Here is a 22098-nt window from a genome sequence, read left to right as displayed (position 1 = left end):
TCTCCGGGTGCTCCTTGGATGGCTGGGGTTCGATGATGGTTTCTCTGAACCTCTCCTCTGGAGGGGTTTCTTCCACACGGAGGAGCTGAGAGGGTGAAAAATCTCACCCTGAGAGAGGCCCTGTGCGTCTTTTGTGCCCACTCCACGCACGTGTGATGTGATGAGGCAAGAAAATGAAACAGGAGTGGGGATTTCTAATGGCATTCGAGCAGAAGGAGGGACTGGTTTTTAGAGACTCTGGGTTTAGTCTTGTTTCTGCACTGCCTGTTCAAAGAGTGTTGAAGCCTATTAAAAATCTGGTGAGCTTAGCAGATGTATTTCTGTGTTTTGTCTAAGACCTTGCTCACCGTGGGAATACTGTGATAGCAAAAAATACAGGAGTGAGCCAGCACTTGCAAGCCTTAGGAAGCTTTGTGTTGGGTACAAGTGTTGGCAAATTGACTGTGGGCTCTCAGTGTCGCAACACCAATTCTCTCTTCCTCACTTGCCCTTGGGGCTGCTGTGGCTGACAGCATCTTTACCGACCTCCCCCAGATCCAAGAACAAACAGGGCTTTTCCATCATTGAAGACTGCAGTGATTTAGTGCAGAATAATCTACCAAAACAGGGGGAAACTGGACAAGACAGGGTCAGAGTGTCCTGGGAAGAGGCTGAAAACCTTAATGGTGAGCAGGGCCATTGAAACAGTACATATACAAGGTGTAAGCTTTAGGTTCAGCAAAGATAGCTGCTGAGTTCAGTTTTTGCCTGCAGGACTGAACCTAGTGTAATTAAAATATTGCAGAGGACTGGGCAAAGTCTGTTGTGGAAAGAAAAACACCATTGCTTGTTTGCTTCTCCCAGTACACTGCAAGGAGCATAGCAACTAAGCAGCATCTCCTGGGTTTGTTCTGCATTGCTAGAATCTACAGCTCCTTCCTATATATTATTTTACAATAAATCACAGCAGATATTCCCCTGATGGAAACTCTCTGTTTGTTCTTGGATTTAGGGGGAGTGGCACACTGGGAGCTGGCTGGGGCAGGATTGAATGTGTTTGCACATTCCCTCCCCTTATAGGATTGAATCCCTGTCAGCTTGGTGATGGATGCACTGCTGAGTGTGTATATCTGATAACCAGAATCATTAACTAAATTGTTGGAGGGTCAGGGGTTGGAGGGACAAACACTGTTCTTGCTCCCTATTTTACAAGGTTCCTTTGTGATGTAGGGTACAAGCCAAGTGGCGTAGACAGGGAAAGCCACCACAGTGCTCTGTAATCATGGCCAAGTCGCAGGGCGGGATGTGGCGAGCAAGGGACAAGCTGTTTGTGCAGGGACTGGGAGAAAATTGCGGGGCTTGGGTCACTCAGCCACCGGATCTGCCATATCTTTGGAAGTGAATGCAGGATTTCCCCATGCTCACAGCTTCGTCTGAGACTGGTGTTTGCATTTCATCTCTGCAGAAGGAGAAAGGGCACGGTGGTTGCACTGGATTCCCTCACCCATCTTCCTTGCTGCCTTCCTAATCCTCCTCCTCCTTCAGGAAAGGTCATTTATGGGACACAGCCTCTCTCCCTGCTCCGTCGGGGCCTCTCTGCAATTCCTAGCTGTCACACACACGCCCAGCAACTTTTCTGGAAAATTGCCCTCCATTTACTTGTGTCTGACGCACGAACACATGCGGCTCCTGGGGAGGCAGTCACTTTCCCAGGCAGATGTCTCCAGTGTTAAAAAAACCATCAGCTGCAGGCTGGGATGCTCCTATTCGTCCTGGAGGGCAAACTGCAGGGGAAAGGAAGGGATGTGCCCATCCCTAGCTCTTTATGGAGAGTCTGTTGCTTAAGATACTGTTGAACCAGATTCAATGCACCACTGAGGCATCTAAGAGGGTATTTAGGGACTTAAATTTGCCTGTGGGCACCAATATACACTTTGTGAACAAATGGCTGCGATCCCTGAAGAGGTATCAGGCTGCTGAAAAAGTGGGAAGAAGCAATTGGCTCATGTTTGGTCCTACAAGGGAACAGGATGAAATGGCAGCACAAGGTTCAGATGGGAGCAAAACCCCCAGGATGAAATTCCTGAGCAGAGATGTGCACTGCTCAGCGGCTTTGTGAAATACATTGGGAAAAGTGTAGAGGGAAAATGTGTGGTATTAAGTACATCCACTTCAGTGACCAAAAAACATTTACTCATTACTTTAGTGTCACAAAAACGCATTTCTGATATAGCTTATTTAGATAGCTGTCTGCAAATATTCAGGCATAAAGGGAAGGGGAGAGAAGGAGAGGGAAGGAAAAGGAAGGGAAGGGGAGGAAGAAAAGAAACGGAAAAGAAAGGAGAAAGGGGAAACGGGAAAGAGGAAATGGAAAATGGGAAATGGAAAACAGGAATAGAGAAAGAAAGGAGAAAGGAAAAAGGAGAAAGGACAAAAGGAAAAAGGAAAGGGCCATTTCCTAAAAAACCTGAAGCTTTCTGTGGGAACAGAGCTTTCAACCAAAAGTGACTTTGCAAGAAGTTGCACCAGCACTTTCCTGCCAAGGTCAAGATATTCCCTCATCCTATTCCAAGAGCCTTTTTTCTTATTTTCTGTTCTATTTTTTTTAATAACTTTTCATTAATTTTTAATGCATGCTCTATTACAGACATTGGTGCAGCTCAGAAAAGACTGAGCCTGGAATGAGGAGCATTGATTGTATTGACAGAGAATGTTCTTCTAACATCTGAAGTCCCGCTCATACCTCTGGAAGATTTCAGACAATTCTTTTTTTTTTATTAAATTTTGGTTTGGAACCCATATTTCAAACTCAGATGAGTTTCAAAATCACTTAAATTCCACCCCCAAAGTTGATTCTCATCCTGTGCAGTTTTACTCATTTCCCGCGCAGACCTGCAAAATGTGTCATTGCCATCGCCACTACCAGGCGTAGGGATGAGGAGCTGCAGAGCTGGCAGAAAGCCACTTGTGGGCTGCGGGAAATGGGAAAGCCTGTGAGAAAAACCAAACATCAGTTACCTCCAAATGTGGATGTTCTTTAATCAAAACCTGGAGGTATGAAATCAGGACATGAGATCTTGCCCTGATTCAAATATGTCAATGTCCACTTGACTTAGCTTCAGAATGACTGCAAAAAAAAAAATTATTGGGGAACATCTGTGAGATGCATGGAAGGCAGAGGGGTGCAGTGACCTTGTTATCATCCCCTGATGGGGTGGTGCTGCAGGTAGCACAGTCAGAATCTTTTCTGGTTTTAGTCCAAATAATGCCCCATGCTTTTTCGGGGGGGGGATGAGGAAATGGCTGGAGACAGACCCCAGGGAATATCCAGCTTCATGACACACTGTGGTGGTGAGCAGAAAGAAATGCTGAAAAGCAGAATATTCAGAGGTGCTTTTCTTCAGCTGCTCTTCTCATGACTCCACTCCCAGAGGTGTCAATAGGGCATCAGGAAGCCAACCCCAGCATGGTGACACAGCTGCAAGGAAGGAGACTCTCTGCAAAGGGGATAACAGCTGTAAGACCAGTGCAGGCCCACAGCTGAGATCAGATTAGAGGGGACCCAAATTCCTGGGTGGTGGAGGACTTGCCAAATGGGTTCTCTCACCTGCACCACCAAAATTTGGTGGCTTCTGCGTACATGGCAGCTGCACACCACAATGTTTGTGGAAAGTGATGCGGCATGGCCACAGCCCATGCCAGGGGCTGGTCCCACACCAGCAGCACTGAGCTGGGCTGCTGGGCATGCTCTGTGGTCAGAGGCAGGCAGAGCATCCCTCCTTCATGGCTGACTCCAGATCCAAACACAAGACTGGACCTAAGGAGCAAGCCTGGGAGCATCTCTCTGTATGGCCAGAAGCCAAGCACGTATTCTCAGAAGGTCTCATTGACTCTCCATCAAGTACCTCGGCTTCTGTATACATGGGAGAAAGGCAGAAGAAAGAAGCTGCACTAAAAACTGACCTCATACAGTTAAGATTTTTGCACATTTTCCTCTCCTATGACATTCTCCCTCTCGGGTGAGATTTACACAAATAGCCCTTTGGCTGGCTTACTTGACAGGAGATTCACAGCTGGATGGTGTCCCAGTCCCATTGCAGATGTGTGGGCTCCAAACCCTCTGCACTTGACTCTCTCTTTGGGAAACCACCTTGAGGTCACTTGAGAAATTTAGCACCTCGAGGTTTCAAAATTGCAGCTGACTCAGAGGTGTGCAGAAGCTGCTGCCATGAACTTGGCTTATGAGATGACTGCACACATAATTTCCGACACTAGAGCTGATTAATGCCACCAAGGCCATTGCTGGGGCATTTGCTGAATCACTGCACACCTCTGCCTGAGATGAGTCTTTTTTATTATTGATTAGTCATAACGAAGACAGGTTTCTCATCTCTGTAAGCCATGGGCTGCTCTGCAGTATCCAATTAGCTTTGCAGAAGAAGGCTGCTGGGTCTCCTGTCCAGATTAAAAGCAACAAATATTCAATGTTTCTTCTTCTGAAGACTGAATGACTCACAGCAAGGTAGTAGAAAGGTGTGAGTACTCCTCTGAGGAGACTTCATATTTGAAAGGTTAAATTATTTGATAGCCAAACAAACCTCATGATGTGACCCCTTTTACTGACACTATTGTGTGGATCAGTGGATGAAATGATAAATTGCACATCTCTTGAGTCAGCTGTCTGTGGGCAAATGATTCTTACATTGTCATCTGAGACACAACACTGCACAGAGGGCAAGAAAACACCTACTTCCAACCAAGCTAATAATTTCCAGCAGGGAATTTGGTGATCATGTGTGAGGTCAGTGTGAATTCATTAGAATTATTGACAATGGACATGGGTTTTTCTTGGCAGGTTATGGGTGGGGAGATTTGCTGGTTTTTTTTTTTTGTTTTGTTCCTTGTTGCAATTTCAGGTGCATTCTGATGGGAAATGAAGGCTGTGGCATATGTTTCTGTCCCTTGATGAACCAAATAAAACCACACAGGATCTGCACTGAGAGAGGAATTTTTATAGCAGGACAACTCAGTGGGGATCAGTAATTGTGCCTAGAGGATAGAAGGGGGGGGGGAGGGGATGAACTTAGTTATTTGGTCCCATGTGGAAAAATTAAAAGAGATAAAAACAAACAAAACAAAAAAAATACCCAAACCAAACCAACAAGAACAACAATGGTGATGCACTTAGTTTTGTTTCTTAGGCAGTCCTGCGTGTTCATATGAAATCACACTGTGCCAAAACTGGCAAGCCACAATTGTGATGGTCTACTGATAAAATAAGTATTACTGTGGCTCAAGGGAGAATTTGGTTACAGCTAGCTGCAGGACTACATCATGTCATTGATCCAGGATGTTAACATGTCACTGTTCCATGAAGTGAGCAAATTCCAGCAGGAAACTATGAAGTGAATCTTAATGGGGTGTGTAGACTCCGGGGTATGTTTCTGTTCTGTGATGAACTAAACCTAGCTCAGGGAGGAGCTGCAGCTGGAAAGCAACAGAAAGAAAATTCCAGAAGTGTGGCCCATGGTACAGATAGAATGTGATCTTTACCTGGTTTCTCACTTCCAAATCTGGAGGTGACACCATGTATTACCAAGGCCTGGACCCAGACAGAGGTCTCAGGAGCCTTTCTACCTCTAATTTTTCAGTTCTAACCAGGTACTAGCTGGCCAGTGAGCAAGTGAGGTTTCCTCCCTGTCCCTGGTGCAAACCACGGATGCCCCTGACTCTTCTTCATCTGGGGCAAAGCCAAAGACACAGTGAGGCGAGTGCAGCCCTTGGGCTTTGCCTTGGGATGGAGGGAAGGAGGAAGATAACCACTCAGTCTTCACACCACAGGTCAAACACAGAAGGGTGCATGGGAGGCTTCCTTTGGGTGCTGAACTAAAAAACACATTGTGGAAAGGAAACCTCTTTCTCCAATGAGCATCTCTGGGAGTCAAGGTCCTACCTCCTGTACTTCTTTCCCCAGCCTTCTCTCAGAGCTTTGAGGCCTAAAAGCAGTGCCATAACCTGGCATGAGTAGCTCAGATTTTTAGACAATGACTCTTTTTTTCTTCCAGTGTTTGGGTGCTGGTTTTGTTCTGCTCCTTCTTTTTAAGGGGTTTTGAAAACCCCTATGACTTGAGTCTGCTCCTCTTTCAGTGTTTAAGACAATACCTTCCTCAAGCATGTGATGCACTCAAAACACCACTGAGTGCTCCCCACAGCACTATCATCAGTCCTGCCCTGGCTGGTCAGGGATCCCATCTGGGATGCCAGCCCTCATGTCCAGTGTGATAGCAGGCCCTGAGCTGTTTTTCTACCCCTATGTTGTGTACCTTTATCAAGTCATGACATCTCTGAATGCTACTTGGGTATTTTGTGAGGCCTCACATCAATAATGGGCTGTTTTCTGTCTTTTAAAATCTGTTGTTTGTTCTTTATTCACTTCCTTCTGCTGATTCAATATGCTGCAGAAATGAGCCTTTGCATGGTGGCTCCTCTGAGATACTGGAGAAGCTGTGCAATTGGGCAAGGTGCGGCCATGTCCTCCACCTCCCACAGAAACTGTCAGTTCTGGCCACATATCATGGATGTGCTCTCTCTGGATCTGCTGCCGAGTGGATCATCTCAGCCATAGGGATGTCTTCAGTTAAACTCATGCCAAAGCAGCTGGTTTGGTCACTGATCCTTTATAGAGCCTGAGGAAAAAAATGAAACATCCTCAGTTTTGGAAATTGTTTGTGGGAGACCAGGCTTACGATGCGGAATGCCATAGATATATGGAACATATGTATCATGGACATAAGAGGCACAGCAGCAATATGAGGACAGAAGGACAGGGCAGGTGGGCAGACCTTACAGGCAGTCTCTTAAGAAGCTGAGTGTCTCTTTAAATTTAGCAAAGAGGACTGGGAAATGGACTGATATATATCCTTTGAAGGGATGAAAATATTCATTGCTACTGGGATCTTCAACATTACCAAAGGCATAGGTGGTTTGAGTTAAGGACAAGCATATTTGAACCAGAAGCAAAGCACATGACTAAACAACAATGGTAACCAGTGAATGAGAAATGAGTCACTCCATCTCCCGGTGTCTTCAGAGCAATGTGGCTTTAGTAAAACAGGCTGCTGAGCTTGAGCGACTGAGCTCAGTGATCTGCATAAACACAGATTTAGCAATTCCTTATGGCCATAAAAGCAATGACCCTGCTGGTTCTCACCATATATTTGTGGGAAAGGGCTGAATTTGGTAAACTCAGACATAAATGTCATGTGATGTATTCATACTAACCAGTGCAGTACTCTCCTTGTAGGAGAGCAGCCCTGTCCCTGCATAGCAGCACTCACTTATCAATGGGTGGCAGCAGGTCCGGGATGGGGGGCACTCCCCAGGAGGGCAGCTGGAGGCCATCCACAGCTGTCCTAGGGTAGCGGTGGTTCTGGCATCCCAGACCAGCTTCTCTGCTCCCAAGGAAGCTCAGAGGCAGGGAGGAAGGGTTTTACACACATGGAAAGGCACCTTTAAGAGGTCCAAGATCAGCAGCATCCTGCAGCGGCTGGGCAGGAGCCTAGCACAGAGGGGTGTGCTGTTTCTGAAGGTGTCAGATAAACAGCATCCACATTGCTGTGAGCAGATCTGATGATGGTCTGCTTCATCCAACATTCATGTAAATGCAATTTTCTGAACACCCAGAGCCTCTTAAGCTTTACCAGCCAACTGAGCAAGCCCTAGCCCTCTGATCCCCACAGTAACAAAAAAATCCCCAAACCAACAAAAAAAAAATAAAACCAAAACCAAATGGGTTATAACACTACAACAAATATAAGCTTCATAGCTCCCCAAATCCAGTTTGGTTCCAGAGTGTTGCTCTTGCAAGACAGAGGACAATTTCCAGCTTACACACAGTTTCCCGTGCAGAAACCCCTGGCACCAGCCCTTCTCCACAGGGCACACACATGGGTAACAAGTAAGGCTACCACAATCCCAAAGCTGAGCTTGGGCACTAGTTTTTTGTAAGACTCATGGTATTGGCCAAGACCCTTATGAAAGGATCTCAAGCATGGGTGGTAATGGGGGGAGAGGTGTGAAACCCATCAGGGAGAGTAACCAGAGCAGCAGAATCGCTATGGCAATGGAGATAAGGGGCAGCCCTCACACCAGCTGATGAGTGACATGTTTTCTAGCCCTGTCAATGCCTTGAAGTGTTTTCCTTCTAGACTCAAACTAGAAGTAGCACAGCTTAAAACAATTAGTGTCCCCTTGGAGAAAAAAAAAAAGGCCAAAAAAAAAAAAAGCAGCATTTTTTTCTTCTATTTTTAAGTCTTACTTCACTACAATAGCTCCAATATTTCACTCCTGACTCAAAGGCAAAGTCCAAGGGAGCAGGATATGCTGTAGGGTATCTCCCCTGCCACACTATTCATGTTATTTTCAAGTTCCTCTCTCCCGGGTTGATCTTGGCAGCAGATCACAGCGCCAGCACAGCACAATGTAAACCGGAGCCATTGTTACTCCATCTCCCGCTCTTCATCGCTGCAGCAGCATTTCCCCACATGCCTCCCAACAAATTGTTGCCATGTCCCGTCCCACTTCCCCCTGCCTCCAAAATCCATTAGGCTGCTGCAGTTCAGTTATTCATCTAGCCTCCTCAGGCTGCTGAACCTCAGGTAACCCACCTTGCTTCTCGTGGGTGCATGTTAACCTGGCCCCAGCAGCTGCAGAAGCAGGATGCTCAACCAGCAAAGCCAGCCCCATCCCTGCAGAAATCCCTACAGCCATGCTCTGCCCATGCTTTGCCCATGCTCTGCCCATGCTCTGCCCATGCTCTGCACAGGCTGGTGGTGGATGGGACCCAAGATGGGCTGGGAGCAGTGGTAAAAACAAAATCTGTGGGAGTTCACCGCCAGCTTCAGTGAAACATGATCAAGTCTTCTGTCACTTGGCAACCTGCTTTATCAACATGAACTTCTATCTCTCCCTGCTGCTGTTTTTCCAAGGGCTATTCATGGTTCAAAGCTGTAGACAATACTATTCCTTTCTTCACTCACTGCCACCTACTTATCTCTGGCAGAGTGTGACTCTGGAGAGAAGCAATTCGAGAGAGGAAATACATGGGAGATGGAAATAGCATGGAAGATACAATGACTTGACTTTCTTCTTTCTATCTTACTCAAGATTATGTTTCGTGACTGCATCCCCAAAGTCATTTGAGTTCCAAAAATTATGAAAGGAACAAAAAAGATTTTTCATGCACATTGCAGAAAATACGGAATGATTCTGTTAACTTCCATGGTGTGGGATTGGGAAACAGGGGTCAGTACTTGGCCCTTGGCTAAAACATGAATCATAGAATCACAGAATCAACTAGGTTGGAAAAGACCTTTAAGGCCATCAAGTCCAACCCTAACCCCAGGCCTGCCAAGACCACCACTAAACCATGTCACTGAGGGCCTCTTCTACACGGTTTGTGAACACTTCCAGGGACTGTGATTCCACCACTGTCCTCGGCAGCCTGTTCCAATGCCTGAGCACCCTCTCTGTGAAGAAATTTTTCCTAATATCCAATCTAAACCTCCCCTGGCACAGCTTGAGGCTGTAACCTCTTGTCCTGTCACTTGTTACTTGGGACAAGAGATGGACCTCCACCTCACTACAACCTCCTTTCCAGCAGTTGTAGAGAGCGATAAGGTCCTCCCTGAGCCTTCTCTTCTCCAGACTAAACAGCCCCAGTTTCCTCAGCCATTCCTCATCAGACTTGTTCTCCAGACCCTTCACCAGCTTTGTGGCCCTTTTCTGGACTCACTCCAGCACCTCAATGTCTTTCTTGCAGCGAGGGCCCCAGAACTGAACACAGCATTTGAGGTATGGCCTCACCCACGCTGAGTACAGGGGGATGATCACTGCCCTGGCCCTGATGGCTACCCTATTTCTGATGCAGACCAGGATGCTGTTGGCCTTCTTGGCTGCCTGGGCACAAGCTGGCTCATGTTGAGCCCAGGGTCAATCAGCAACCCCAAGTTCTTTTTTGCCAAGCAGCTTTCAACCATTCTACCCCAAGCCTGTAGCACTGCATGGGGTTGTTGTAACCCAAATGCAAGACCCAGCACTTTACCTTGTTGAATAAAGATAAAGAAAAGCAAAAGAAAGATGAAAAGAAAAAGAAACTTGTCAGCAAATATTAGCAACAGGTTTTTAACAGGTGGAAGAATTATTGTATCTATCTAGGACAAAAAAAAAACCAAAACAAAACAGGCACTCCTAAATCACCAGCACTGATTTAAACATGAGCTTTTAAATACAGTGTGAACAGCAAATAAGTTCTAATTGAGGAAAGCTTGTAAACAAACAACAGCTTTCATCTGCAGCACCACATGCAATAGAGGCTTTTGCTGGGGGCTGGACTGCACTGCCTCAGCCTGGGCCTGGGAATGGAGACAGGAACGGGCTCTAAATCTCTGTAATGAATTTCAAGGCAGAAGTAGAAGCATCCTGGAGCAATAAGGAATGGCAAACCTGGAATCACACTTCTCGGGGTATGAATGAGCAAAGGGAGCAGTGTCAGGTCAGCAACAGGCACACAAGAAGATCCCAGGGCTGCTCTGTCTCACCCAGGTACTGCAGAGAACCAGAACAAGGTCTGGAGGCAACCTTGGAGCAGATGAGTCACTTTTTAAACCACCTTTGAGAGATGTAATTTTCTTGAAAAGAGTGCCTTTTCCAGCACCCATGTGGGCATCTGATGCATGCCATGTTCACTCTGCATCTCCTGCGCGGGGTGAAGACCTGCCTGAGCATCCAATGTCTATTGAGCACCATGAAGACGTATCTGAGGAGCAATCTGGGAAAGTGGGAGTAGCTGAAAGGAGGGAATATGGCTGGAAGCAAGCAAGCAAGCCTCTGAAAGATAGCTGGGGCCATAGTCAGGAAAGAAAGTTCTGCTGCAACAAATCATGCAAAGTTAATGCTCAGCCTGTGATGCAAGAGCAGGGGAGATACAGCATGTCAGGAAATGTCTAAGGAGCGTAGATACAATCAGGCTAAAAACACACAGAGCATGCCAAGGAAGTAACCTTGAATGTCTGCTGGTATTTTTCTCTGGAAAGCAACAACAGGATATTACAGAGGGACAGAAACACGGACATGGTTGCCAGTGCTTACCAAGATACATTAATTACCTGCCCTGGAAATGAGCATGAAAGAGAAGTGTTTATACCGGGTTCTAGACCAGGGCTCCTTTAAAGGCAGGTGCCAGCTCCACTGGCAGCAGTGTCCTGCTGAACTGTAGCAGTCAGCTGGAGGTTTTGACAGTGGGATGGCTGCATTCAGTATTGCAGCTCAGCATTTCCACTGGGTCTATGGGGGACAGGCCAAGAAAAACACTTCCCTTGCATGAGAGATGCACTGTAGTGCCCGAGCTACACACGCATCAGGTATCTGCTGCTAGGAAAAAATAGTGCACCCTAATTAATTTCTTTTCCCAGAAGTTTTAATGACTCTCTGCTCCAAGAAATGAGCAGTCACTCACATGAGCTGAACCAGAAACTGGCAAATCAAAGCCACCCTTGTTTTGAAAACACTTTGCCCACAAAACCCAGTTTAGCACCAAACCCCACAGCAGGAGAAACACAAACCCAAGCAGAATATAGCACCCACAGCTCCCAGCCCAAGTACCCAAATTTAGGCATGTAGCTAGAGCAGCTTAACCCTGAGGATTGCTGGGACCCATATAGACCACCAGAGTCAATGGAAGCAGCAGGTGCTTGGAAACACTGCAAATCAAAGCACTCATTTAGGGCACTAAATATAGAGCAAAATCCAAACACCCAGGCTGGAAAATGCCGGCCATGTAGTCCCTCTTCTGCGTTTCACTGCAGGTCCTCTGCACCCAGGCTGCAGCCACATGATGCCATAGAATGTGCTGGGCCTCAGCTCCCACCACTGCTGCTCATTAACAGGCTTTTATCCATGGTGACACAGTGCAAAGTAGGTTCTCTTCCTCATGTTTTTAGAGGATATTGCTGCACTTAAGATAACCTCACTGGTTTATCAGTATTGAAAGTGATGTCAGCGGGCTGTCAGAACACCTCCCTGCTGACCTGCCATGTCTTGGGGGCCGTGTGCAAGGGCTGTCCCTGTGCCACCAAGAGGGGACCCCTCAATAGGTTGTGCTTAGCATCCAGGCAACCCAGCAGCCCACTGGGTCCAGGGAGCCAAGGTAGTACCTCACACTTCACAGCATCTCTCTTCAAGGAGCCAAAAAACTGTTTGCTATAATTTATAATTTGCTATAATTTTGTCATTTTATTAAAAAAAAAAAAAAGGAAGAATAAGAAAAATAGAGAGGAGAACATGCTGATCCACATTTACCTTTTAACTTGCCCAAGTGTTCAACTCCAACAATGCCTTATTTTACCTCCTGTTGAGAAGCTGCTGCACTTCCCACTTCCATCTTCTTTGCAGAAGCAGAGATTAGAAAATACTGCGGCAGTTGAACCTTCAGTGCCAGGGGAATTTCAGTCCCATGGAAGACAGGCCAGGTCAGAATTGTCACCTTGGTTGAATCAAGGGCTGGCTTGCACATCTCCTGTGCAGGCTGACTTAGGGTTTCAGCACCAAACAGCCCTTTAGCACAGCTCTTTAAACCACCTTGTTAAGTAACGCATGCAGGATTTTGAAGTGTAGCCCAGTCATGTAAACATACATCAGTGAAGGGACCACAAAGAGGGAAGGACTAGATAAGCCACGTGGCAAGAGAAGAAATATACAAACTGTCCCTGTATTTCTAATCCATAGAGAGGTCAGTTCCTGGGTCTGAATCTAACAAGAGACCTCACTTGGAGTATTGTGCACAATTCTGGTGTCCTCAACATAAAAAGGACATGGAACTGTTGGAACAAGTCCAGAGGAGGGCCACGAGGATGATCAGGGGGCTGGAGCACGTCCCGTGTGAAGACAGACTGAGAAAGTTGGGGCTGTTCAGCCTGGAGAAGAGAAGGCTGCGTGGAGACCTCATAGCAGCCTTCCAGTATCTGAAGGGGGCCTATAGGGATGCTGGGGAGGGACTCTTCATTAGGGACTGTAGTGACAGGACAAGGGGTAACGGGCTAAAACTTAAACAGGAGAAGTTTAGACTGGATATAAAGAGGAAACTCTTTACTTTAAGGGTGGTGAGGTACTGGAACGGGTTGCCCAAGGAGTTGTGAGTGCTCCATCCCTGGCAGTGTTCAAGGCCAGGTTGGACAAAGCCTTGGGTGACATGGTTAAGTGTGAGGTGTCCCTGCCCATGACAGGAAGGTTGGAACTGGATGATCTTAAGGTCCTTTCCAACCCTAGCTATTCTATGATTCCATGATAAAAGGAGCGACATCCCCTTTCTTCACAACAGTTATCATATTCTATTTCAAACCAATGTAACACTTAGAACTTTATATGAAACTGCAGGTCCTAAATATACAAAATGGTAATTTTTAGCCGTGTCTGAGTGATGTCGCTGCTTTTTCCACCACTGGCAGGTACCAGGACCTGGAAAAGCCCTGCCAGGCTATTTCGTCTCTTCCTAAAACCATGAGCTATCTGCAGCAGCTCTTAGATGTGGGCAAGCTTTTATTAACAGGCAGCCCAGTGATGATGAGGAGCTGCTGCTCTCTGCCAGGTAACAGTGTGGAGGATCCATCCAGGCTGCTCTCCTGTCTGGAGCAACCATGTGTCTGCCCAGGGCTGGGCACAGGACAACAGCCATCCCACCAGCCACCCAACCCTTCTTCCTTCTCTCTTTTGTTTCTTCAACAGCAAACCAGGAGTGTTGGTGGTGCAGCATGAACATGGCCACTGCGGCCTCACTTTGGAGAGCACAGGGCTGTGAATACACCACTTTGAGAAAGACTGTGCCAGATGTGACTTGCTGCACAGCTCTTCAGCAGCACAGAAATTGAGGGATGAACCGATGTGATAACTACCTAACCTTCATCTCTGGATCCTGCTGATGTTCCCTGAAACACAGTCCTCTTTCACACTCACTGATGCCCATGTTCTTTTTAGCCTCCTCTCTGCTGAGGAGGCTGTAGCATTAGTTTTTCCAGTAGCCTTCTCTACACAAGTTCTGGCCATTGACATACCTGCATATACACTACCCCCACAATGAATAGGATTGCAGTGCTCAGGCCCAGCATGGACCTCCTCACCCCACCTCCTGGTGCTGCTCCTTACAGACACTCATGGGCACAGTAAGCTTCTCCAGGGACCCCAACACCCCAAACTGCTTTGCAACCTCTCTCTAATGAGAACCAGGCACATGAAAAGCCAAGGCATGAAACAACTGCCTTCATTTCCCCACCAGCCTTGAAACCAGAAGGGGCCAAGAAGTGACCAACCCACCAGGACTGTCAGGAAAGGATCTGAACCAAACGGAGAACAGTGCTGGTTTTTGTGGGGTGCCCATGCATCAGATACTGTTCAGTTTGGTCATCCTGACTCAAAAGTGGCAGAGAATAATTTGGAAGAGCAGGAAGACCGGCTAGAGATGTGGAACAGCATCTCTGCAAGTGGAGACATTAGAGACTGGGATTCTGAACCCTAGGATTTAGGAAGTAGAGGAGTGTCTGCACTGTAAATCCTAAATGTGGTGGAGGTGGTAGAGAGGGAATAACTGCTTGCTGTATTTAAAAACACTCTGCAAAGGAATAGGTTCACAACGGAAGCACTTTTCCACCCAATGAAGACCTAAAGCGCAAAAAGATTATATGATGCCCTGGAGAGGCATCAGGAAGCCCCTAAATCACTAATTTATAGAAACTGGATGGCTACAAGGACAGCTAATGCCACAATTTGCTGCTTTCTTGCAGTTTCTGTAAGAGTCTTCCGCTGGCCACTGCACGGCACAGGATACTAGGTAGATGGGCCTTTGATCTGCATCAGTACAATTGGTGGCTGAATCAACTCCCACCCACAGGTAGGGCTTTGTTCATTAACAGGCAAGGTTATGCCCAGAATCATGGGCCAAGCCTTCAAAGGGCCTTATGTAGGCTGCTGCCACAGCAGTTTCCAAACCTGCTCCACAGCTCCCTGCTCAACCTTCTTTCATATGTAGCCTATCACACAGCAAATCTGCCACAGGGAGAAGTCCTCTCTAAGCCAAGCCTCCTTCAGATGGGTGGGAGAAAAGATAGAATAGCAGCTGAGAAAGATCTACAAGTTAACAAGTCCCTCCCTACCAACCAGGGCTGAAGGGTTTGCATTTGGTTGTTTTTTTTTGACAGAACACTTGAAAGCAATATTCTAGCTTGAGAACACATAGACCAGAAGACAGTGTGACTAATCAGTTTTGCATCCTTACAGGATTGTCACACATCTGCAAAGTGATTCTTCTGCCTTATCCACCACTGAAAAAGAAGATTCTTTATATCTCTGCTGTTATGAAGAGTAATATGGATGGAGTCTCACAAGAGCAGAGAGGGAGAACCACCTCCCTGGACCTGCTGGCCAAGCTTCTTCTGATGCAGCCCAGCATAGAGTTGGCTTTCTGGGCTGCAAGCACGCACTACCAGGTCATGTTGAACTTCTTCTCAACCAACACCCTCAAGTCCTTCTCCCTCAGGTCCTGCCCAATCCAGGTGCAGGACCTTGCCCCTGGCCTTGCTGAACTTCATGAGGTTCACATGAGTCCTGCTCTTGAGCCTGTGGAGGTTTCACTGGATGGCAACCCTTCCCCTCCAGTGTGTTGACCACACCACACAGCTTGGTATCATCGGGAAACTTGCTGAGGGTGCACTCAATTCCACTGTCCATGTCGCCAACAAAGATGTTAAACAGTGTTGGTCCCAATACCAACCCCTGAGGTACACACCACTAGCCACTGGTCTCTATTTGAACACTGAGCCATTGACCACATCTCTGAGTGCAACCATCTAGCCAATTCCATATCCACAAAATGGTCCATCCAACACAGAAGTATAACACCTCCCAAACACAGTCTATTTTTTTCCATGATTTTTTTGCCCGTCTAGGAAAAGTTGAAGCAGCTTTATTGCCAGGGGAAGAAACTAAACTATCTCCTATGAGTTTCTAAACACCTGGTCATTTTTCACCCAAGCTAGTTGATTTATATACACCTTTCATAAAGATACTTCAAGGTACTCTGAGGCGTATGTGCTCCATCTGCACAGCTGTAGGAACAGGTTATAGGTATGAACTATGGGACTTGTTACTGGCAGCAAGAATCACAATTGCAGTGTTTAAGTCTTTGGGAAATTGCATACCTTGTGCAAATCATGCTGATTCTCTACAAATAACCTGGATTGTTAACTTTGAGGCAGGAGCATTGGGTCTCTGTCCAACGAATTGGTAAGACTGACTTACCAGTGCTCGTAAGTGCTATGAACACACACACTTCTCTGTACAATCTGTTTTTTTTTTTGTGATTCAGAAGTAGTACATACAGTATAAAAAGGAGATTAATATAAACCACCCAGATTTTAGTAGTTTTTGCAGGGGAAAAGTTGACCCAATGAACCATGAAACTTAGCTATGCATGCAGGGGAAACAGAAAAAACCAAAACATCCTATTTAAGAATATTACTTAGGACATTAATTTATAAACACTTGATCACAAGCAGATGTTTACAGTCAAGTGCTTGAAGAGAGAGGTTTTTGCTCTTAGTCCATGTCCCTATCATGCTGAAAGAAATCACTTGAATACAGAGCAAAAGCAAAAATTTCCACATATTTGTATTGAAACATTGTGTGCATGAGAATGGGTGCTTAAAAGGGATGAACGTGGGAAAGATTTAGTCATATTTTATTCCCAAGGCAACCTTTTGTTCCTTTACTATTTTATAAGTCACCATCTGTGATGAAATAAAGACAAGAGGCTAGTTAGGAACCGCTTTGCAGCACTGAACAGAGCAAGTCTGAGATTTACTTATTTTTTCCTAAAGCAAGAGTAAGATTCCAACCAAGAGTAACTCAAACACCTACTTTACTGCTGAGAACAGAGAAAAAGCAAAGCCAACCTCCAACCCTCCTCACTCACTAGCAGCCCCCAAAGGTTACAGCTAGACTGTCTAATAGAAGGTATGAGAACTGCCTAGGACGGTTCACAAGCTACTCAAGCTTTTCTTCATATTCACCATTCCTCTGTTGCATCCAAAGGACTATGACAACCATCAGCACTTCTGAACAGCGAGACGGAGATACAGTGCATGACCAAATTAAACCTAAATTCCTGTACAATTTAATTCCACAATACCAGAATCCTTTATTGTCCAAGCTACCTCACAACTGGCATTGCAACTAGTGTCCTCTGCAGCTTTCAAGTCAGTGACTAAAATGCCTTTCAACTCTTAGGCTGTTCTTGAAGAAGTATGGGGCAGCAGCAAGCTTGCTCATACAGCAAAATAACTTCCATCCAAGCACTGCTTGGCCTCAAAAGGACCAATTACATGGTCTGCTGGAGAACAAGCCAGACAACAGCAAATAGTCAAAAGAACTGAGCTCACCAAGGGTTTCAGGTTAGCATCAGATCCTGAAAAGAACATCACAGAAAACAAATTTACCCGGAACCACTCTTTACTTAGAAAAATCTCAAAGAGGAGCCCATTCACTAATTTTCCTCATCATGTAGATTTCAAAAGACATTATTCTGAAAGTAACATATTGCTTAGCACATGTGCACCAGCAAGAACTTGACACATACAAGTTCAACATTCTGTGTAAGAATAAGTAAAATAGAAACAAAACTACTGAATAAGGTGATAGGGAGCAAGTGGAGAAGATATGCAATTAATTTAGGAGCAGCACAGAAATAAAATCTGCATTTAAAAGATCCAGGTTAAATAGAGCAAATTGAAGTTTACTTTTTGTTCACCCTCCTCTTTTATTAATCTTATTTCATATAATTCATTTATCTCAGTCTACATAACTTGCCCTTGGTCATCATATGAAGGTGGCATAAAATAATTCTCCATTTTGGCGGGCAAGCAGCACTACCACATTGAACACTTGCTCATGCTGGCTCTGTGAATCCCCAGGGGATCACGTCCTGACACGTTATCAGCCACAGGGGAATGCTCTGACCCTTTGTTTGGAGCAGAGGCGGATGACCACTGTTGTGATGCCACTACTTTACACAGCATTTCAGTAATGGGCAAGAAGCCAAACTAGTACCTTCAGGAGCAGTGGACGAGCTCACCGCTGCATGACAGAACAGCAACAGCCTCATTTTCAATGTATATAAAACCCCCTACTATTTCTCCCTTTGCTTACAGCAGTTACACCCACTACATTGATTTGCATTCACGTAAAACATCCAACAAGAAGCATTCTCTCAGCTATTTTAAGTACATTTTGAGTATTGGAAGTTGCTCTCTGGAGCAGGGACACACACGTAACTGCAGCCTCTGAGAATAGCAAACCTTACAAAAAGACATTGTTCAAACCTGTCACTCTCCTGAGCAGTTATAGCATTGCTCCCACTATTTCTGAGGAGCTAACAGCAGTCACTAAGTCTTTTTTCAAGGCACCATGGGGTTGATTTTAGGAAGTCACCAATGAAAAAAAAAAGTTGGTTCTTTATCCCATCTTTAGATTCCTGCTCCCCATCAGCCATTTTTCAAGGACAGGAGACACATTTGAAAAGTGAAAATCAAAGATAACAATAGAATTTGATTTTCAAGATACAGACATGCCAATACTCCAAGAAAAATAACAAGGTAACTGTATGATGACCGGAATAAAAGCTCTGCTAAGGTCTAGAATTCTACTTTGGAGGTTGACAGCTATTACAGAAAATTCCACTTTCATATTCCACATTACCCTATGTAAGATTTTACCTTTTACTACAGAGAATATTCTATACAAAAGCTATTGAAGTCACCGTAAGAAACAGGCATAGACCTACTGAACTGAAACATGACAAATAAAAGGCTGGAATGGCTGCAGAATAGAATAGAAAGGTATTACTTTAAAACCCAACTGAATTTGTCAAGAATACCTCACATCCCTGCATGCCTGAACTGCTCTCTTATCACCCAAGGAAGTAAGGCGATAGTGCTCCCACAAGCCTCTATTCAGCAGCTTTCAAAAAAGGCACATCATACACACAGTCAGTACCTGTCAGCTAAAACCAGTCTTTGTGCTTTTTAAAGAGGCAGCGCAGGGAGACTCCTGGGTCAGGTACTGGAGATATCCCACATGGGTCTAGAGACATGGACAATACCACGTCCTGTGCAGTCAGTGCTGCAGCAGTGGGCAGAGGACAACACTGCTAAGCTGGCTGGGGAAGTATTGGCACTTGTGTGCAGGCTATAAGGTTACAGGAAGTACCCTGTATTAAATCAGGACTGTCACTCGTCCTTCATTTAGCCTCATCACATCAGAACTCCAAGCGCTTAGAAAGCAAACACAATCTGAAGTATCTTACACACAATGAGGGAATCATTTTATTAGATTATGGAAGACAGCAGCATTACAGTACAAAAAGTTACAAGAGTAGCAGAAAAAAAAAAGAAGTGGTTTTGGTTTAAATACTCAGGATTATACTGGGGAACATGAGAAGGATAGTACCCTTTTCTAAACTAACTCCTAACCAGGTTATCAAAATAAGTTCTGAATATTTAGCACAAGTAAAAAAGTTACAACAAACACCATTATAAAATGCTTTTAATAAATAGTTTCTTTTCTGAAAGTTTTTTTAAGAACATGTCAAAAAATGTACTAAAACAGAAGATCCTGCAAAGCAAATCCTGCGTTCCTGTATAAAATAACTGATTTCAAAACATTCATGTTTACATTGTTCATGGGCCAGAGTTTATACTCTCAAACATCCGCTTCTCACACTGGTAGGGTAACTAGGTGTACGTAGTGTTATGTTTCTTCAGTAAGTAAAATAAACTTATAGTTTGCCCAGTTAATAGCAATAATAAAAGCCTTTAAAAAAAAAATAAAGCCCCAAGAACAAACGCATAAGCCTTCCGTGACAAATACCCCTCTCTAATGTGGTACACTCCCATCCTCTGAGCTTGCCAGCCTTTTTTCTTTAGAGCAAAAGATGAATAAAGCACAACAGAAACAAGATTGAGGAAAATATTGTTCCCTTCATTAGGCCTGTATTTAAACGCAAAAAAAGTAATACCACATGTAATTAACATATTCACAAAGAAAAACAATGCCTCGCTATGTTGGTACTGTACAGTAGATGCACCTGTTAGTGTTCTTGAGATGGACTGAACGTGGGGATAAACAAACATTTCTGGATCTATTTACACACAAGTGGTTATGCTCCTAAATACAAATGACCAACAGATTCCTAACATTGATTGTATTAACATCATTTTCTAATCTGGACATAATACCAAAAAAAGTCTTATAAACTGCCATAAAGCCTCCTTTTTCTGCAACATAAATTAAAAGGAATGACATGTAAAAAAAAGACCAAAATATTTAAGTTATTAAATCAAATATACAGAGTGATTCATTTAATATGTACATATTTACAGAAAAAAAGCACTTTAACTATTAGAAAATAAACTGTGTCAGTTGGGGAACCTAGAGTTCTCACAATTTTACTATATTGATATGGCAGTCTTTGACAGTTGCTATAGAAAAAGTTTAATCTCAAGGCACTTGTCACATGCTTCAATACTGCAATTCTAAAGTAATTCAACAGAAATAAAAAGGCCACTTTTAATCCACAGTTGAAAGATCTCTATAATATTTTTTGTTCCTATTACAAAGTGTGTAAGGCAAATTTGGAAAAATCTTAGAGAAGCTACTAACGTAACAAGTGCAGTGAGCTGCCATTAATAGAGATTTAAAGTCAAGAAAGCAGTTTAAAGTTCACACAATTTCCTCAACCAGGAGGTTTTAAAGCCACCATTAAATTAGAGCAAGTAATAAAAAGAAATACATTCTGTAAACAGTGTACAGTCTTTTGTAATAAACTTTACACATATTGAAAATACAACCTCTCCTCTGCCACACAGCGAGTGTATTATAAGTAAACTTTACAAAAATAGCAACTATCAAAGATTACTCATTTTTTTCATCTGACAGTCATTGAATAATTTATACAAGGCTAAAGAAACAAAATAAATTTTATTTATTATTTTTATTTATTTTTTTTACGCAAAATAAAGAAACTATGAACATTTGACTCCAGATATTTTTAGTCCTTGATGCAAAGTGGAGATGTTAATTTTTCCCCTCCCCAGTAAGGGTAGGCACAGTCTGCCTACATTCCAAATACAGGTTAGTCTCTACTGCCTTCAAAGTTTGATGCATTCACATTTTTTACAGATCTGTTGTCCATTTTGCCTATTTGATGGGATTTCTTTACTGGACTGCTCTCTGATGTGTCAGGTGCCTTTGTGGGCAAAGGCTTTGCAAGTTTGTGAGAGAGGAATTTGTCCATTTCCTCATCTCTTTCCTCCTCTTCATCCTCCTCTTCCTCATACTCTACATACTCCTCTACTGCATCACAAGTTCTTTTTTGAGGAGATATGAAGTTTTTGCATTCATAACGAATGTCTTTGTTACTGTAAGATCTGTCTATAGGATTTCGTATGGGATTTAAAGGTGCCCACTGATTATTGGCACCCTCTTCTCTGGGAGGACGACTTCTTTCTCTCTCTTTTCTTCTCTTCCGAGTCCACCACACGCAGATGATTATACAAGTCAGCCATACAATGCTAAATACCGCACAAAGAATTGGAACTAAATAATCTAGAAGGCAAATGAAAGACACAAAAACATCAAAGACTTGAGTTAATAAAACTAGATATATAGCACTGGGCATCTCCAAAAGAAGTATCCATACATAACTACAGGTTATCACTAGAAAGATTTTTAGGAGGAAGATGCCATTACAAGCACAACAATAACTGTTTGAACACACTACTCCATCTAGAGATGTGCTTTACCAACTTACACCAAGGCAGAGTTTTTCCTGCTTAATGATGTTACACTGGAGATTTTTCCCCTCCAACAGACAAACTGGTTGTATGAGCAGCACCTCTTTGACAAGCATCTATGCTAACCAGCCAAGAAAAACCTCAGTAACATTCTTAAGAAAAAAAATGAGCCTATCCTTGTAGGAGGTAGGCTAAAGAGAGTACTATGCCTCTAAATTGCTCTAGA

The 22098-nt window shown here is 44.3% G+C and overlaps 1 protein-coding gene across 2 annotated transcripts in view; it reads right to left on the bottom strand.

The window, feature by feature from the left end:
• Positions 1-19371: 19371 nt before the first annotated feature.
• Positions 19372-22098, bottom strand: part of JAG2 (jagged canonical Notch ligand 2) — a 68098-nt gene continuing 65371 nt past the window's right edge. For both annotated transcript variants that reach the window (XM_057416209.1, XM_057416210.1), the window contains one exon: positions 19372-21684. In XM_057416209.1, coding sequence (XP_057272192.1) covers positions 21212-21684 — 473 coding nt within the window. In that variant the 3' untranslated portion in view covers positions 19372-21211. The remainder of the gene's footprint in view (positions 21685-22098) is intronic.

This window comes from Pezoporus wallicus, unplaced genomic scaffold, assembly GCF_028554395.1.
Source record: "Pezoporus wallicus isolate ANWC-B61680 ecotype Strahan unplaced genomic scaffold, APGP_CSIRO_Pwel_v1 scaffold_2146, whole genome shotgun sequence".
Classification (NCBI taxonomy): Eukaryota; Metazoa; Chordata; class Aves; order Psittaciformes; family Psittacidae; genus Pezoporus; species Pezoporus wallicus.
This window is presented reverse-complemented; position numbering and strand designations above follow the sequence as displayed.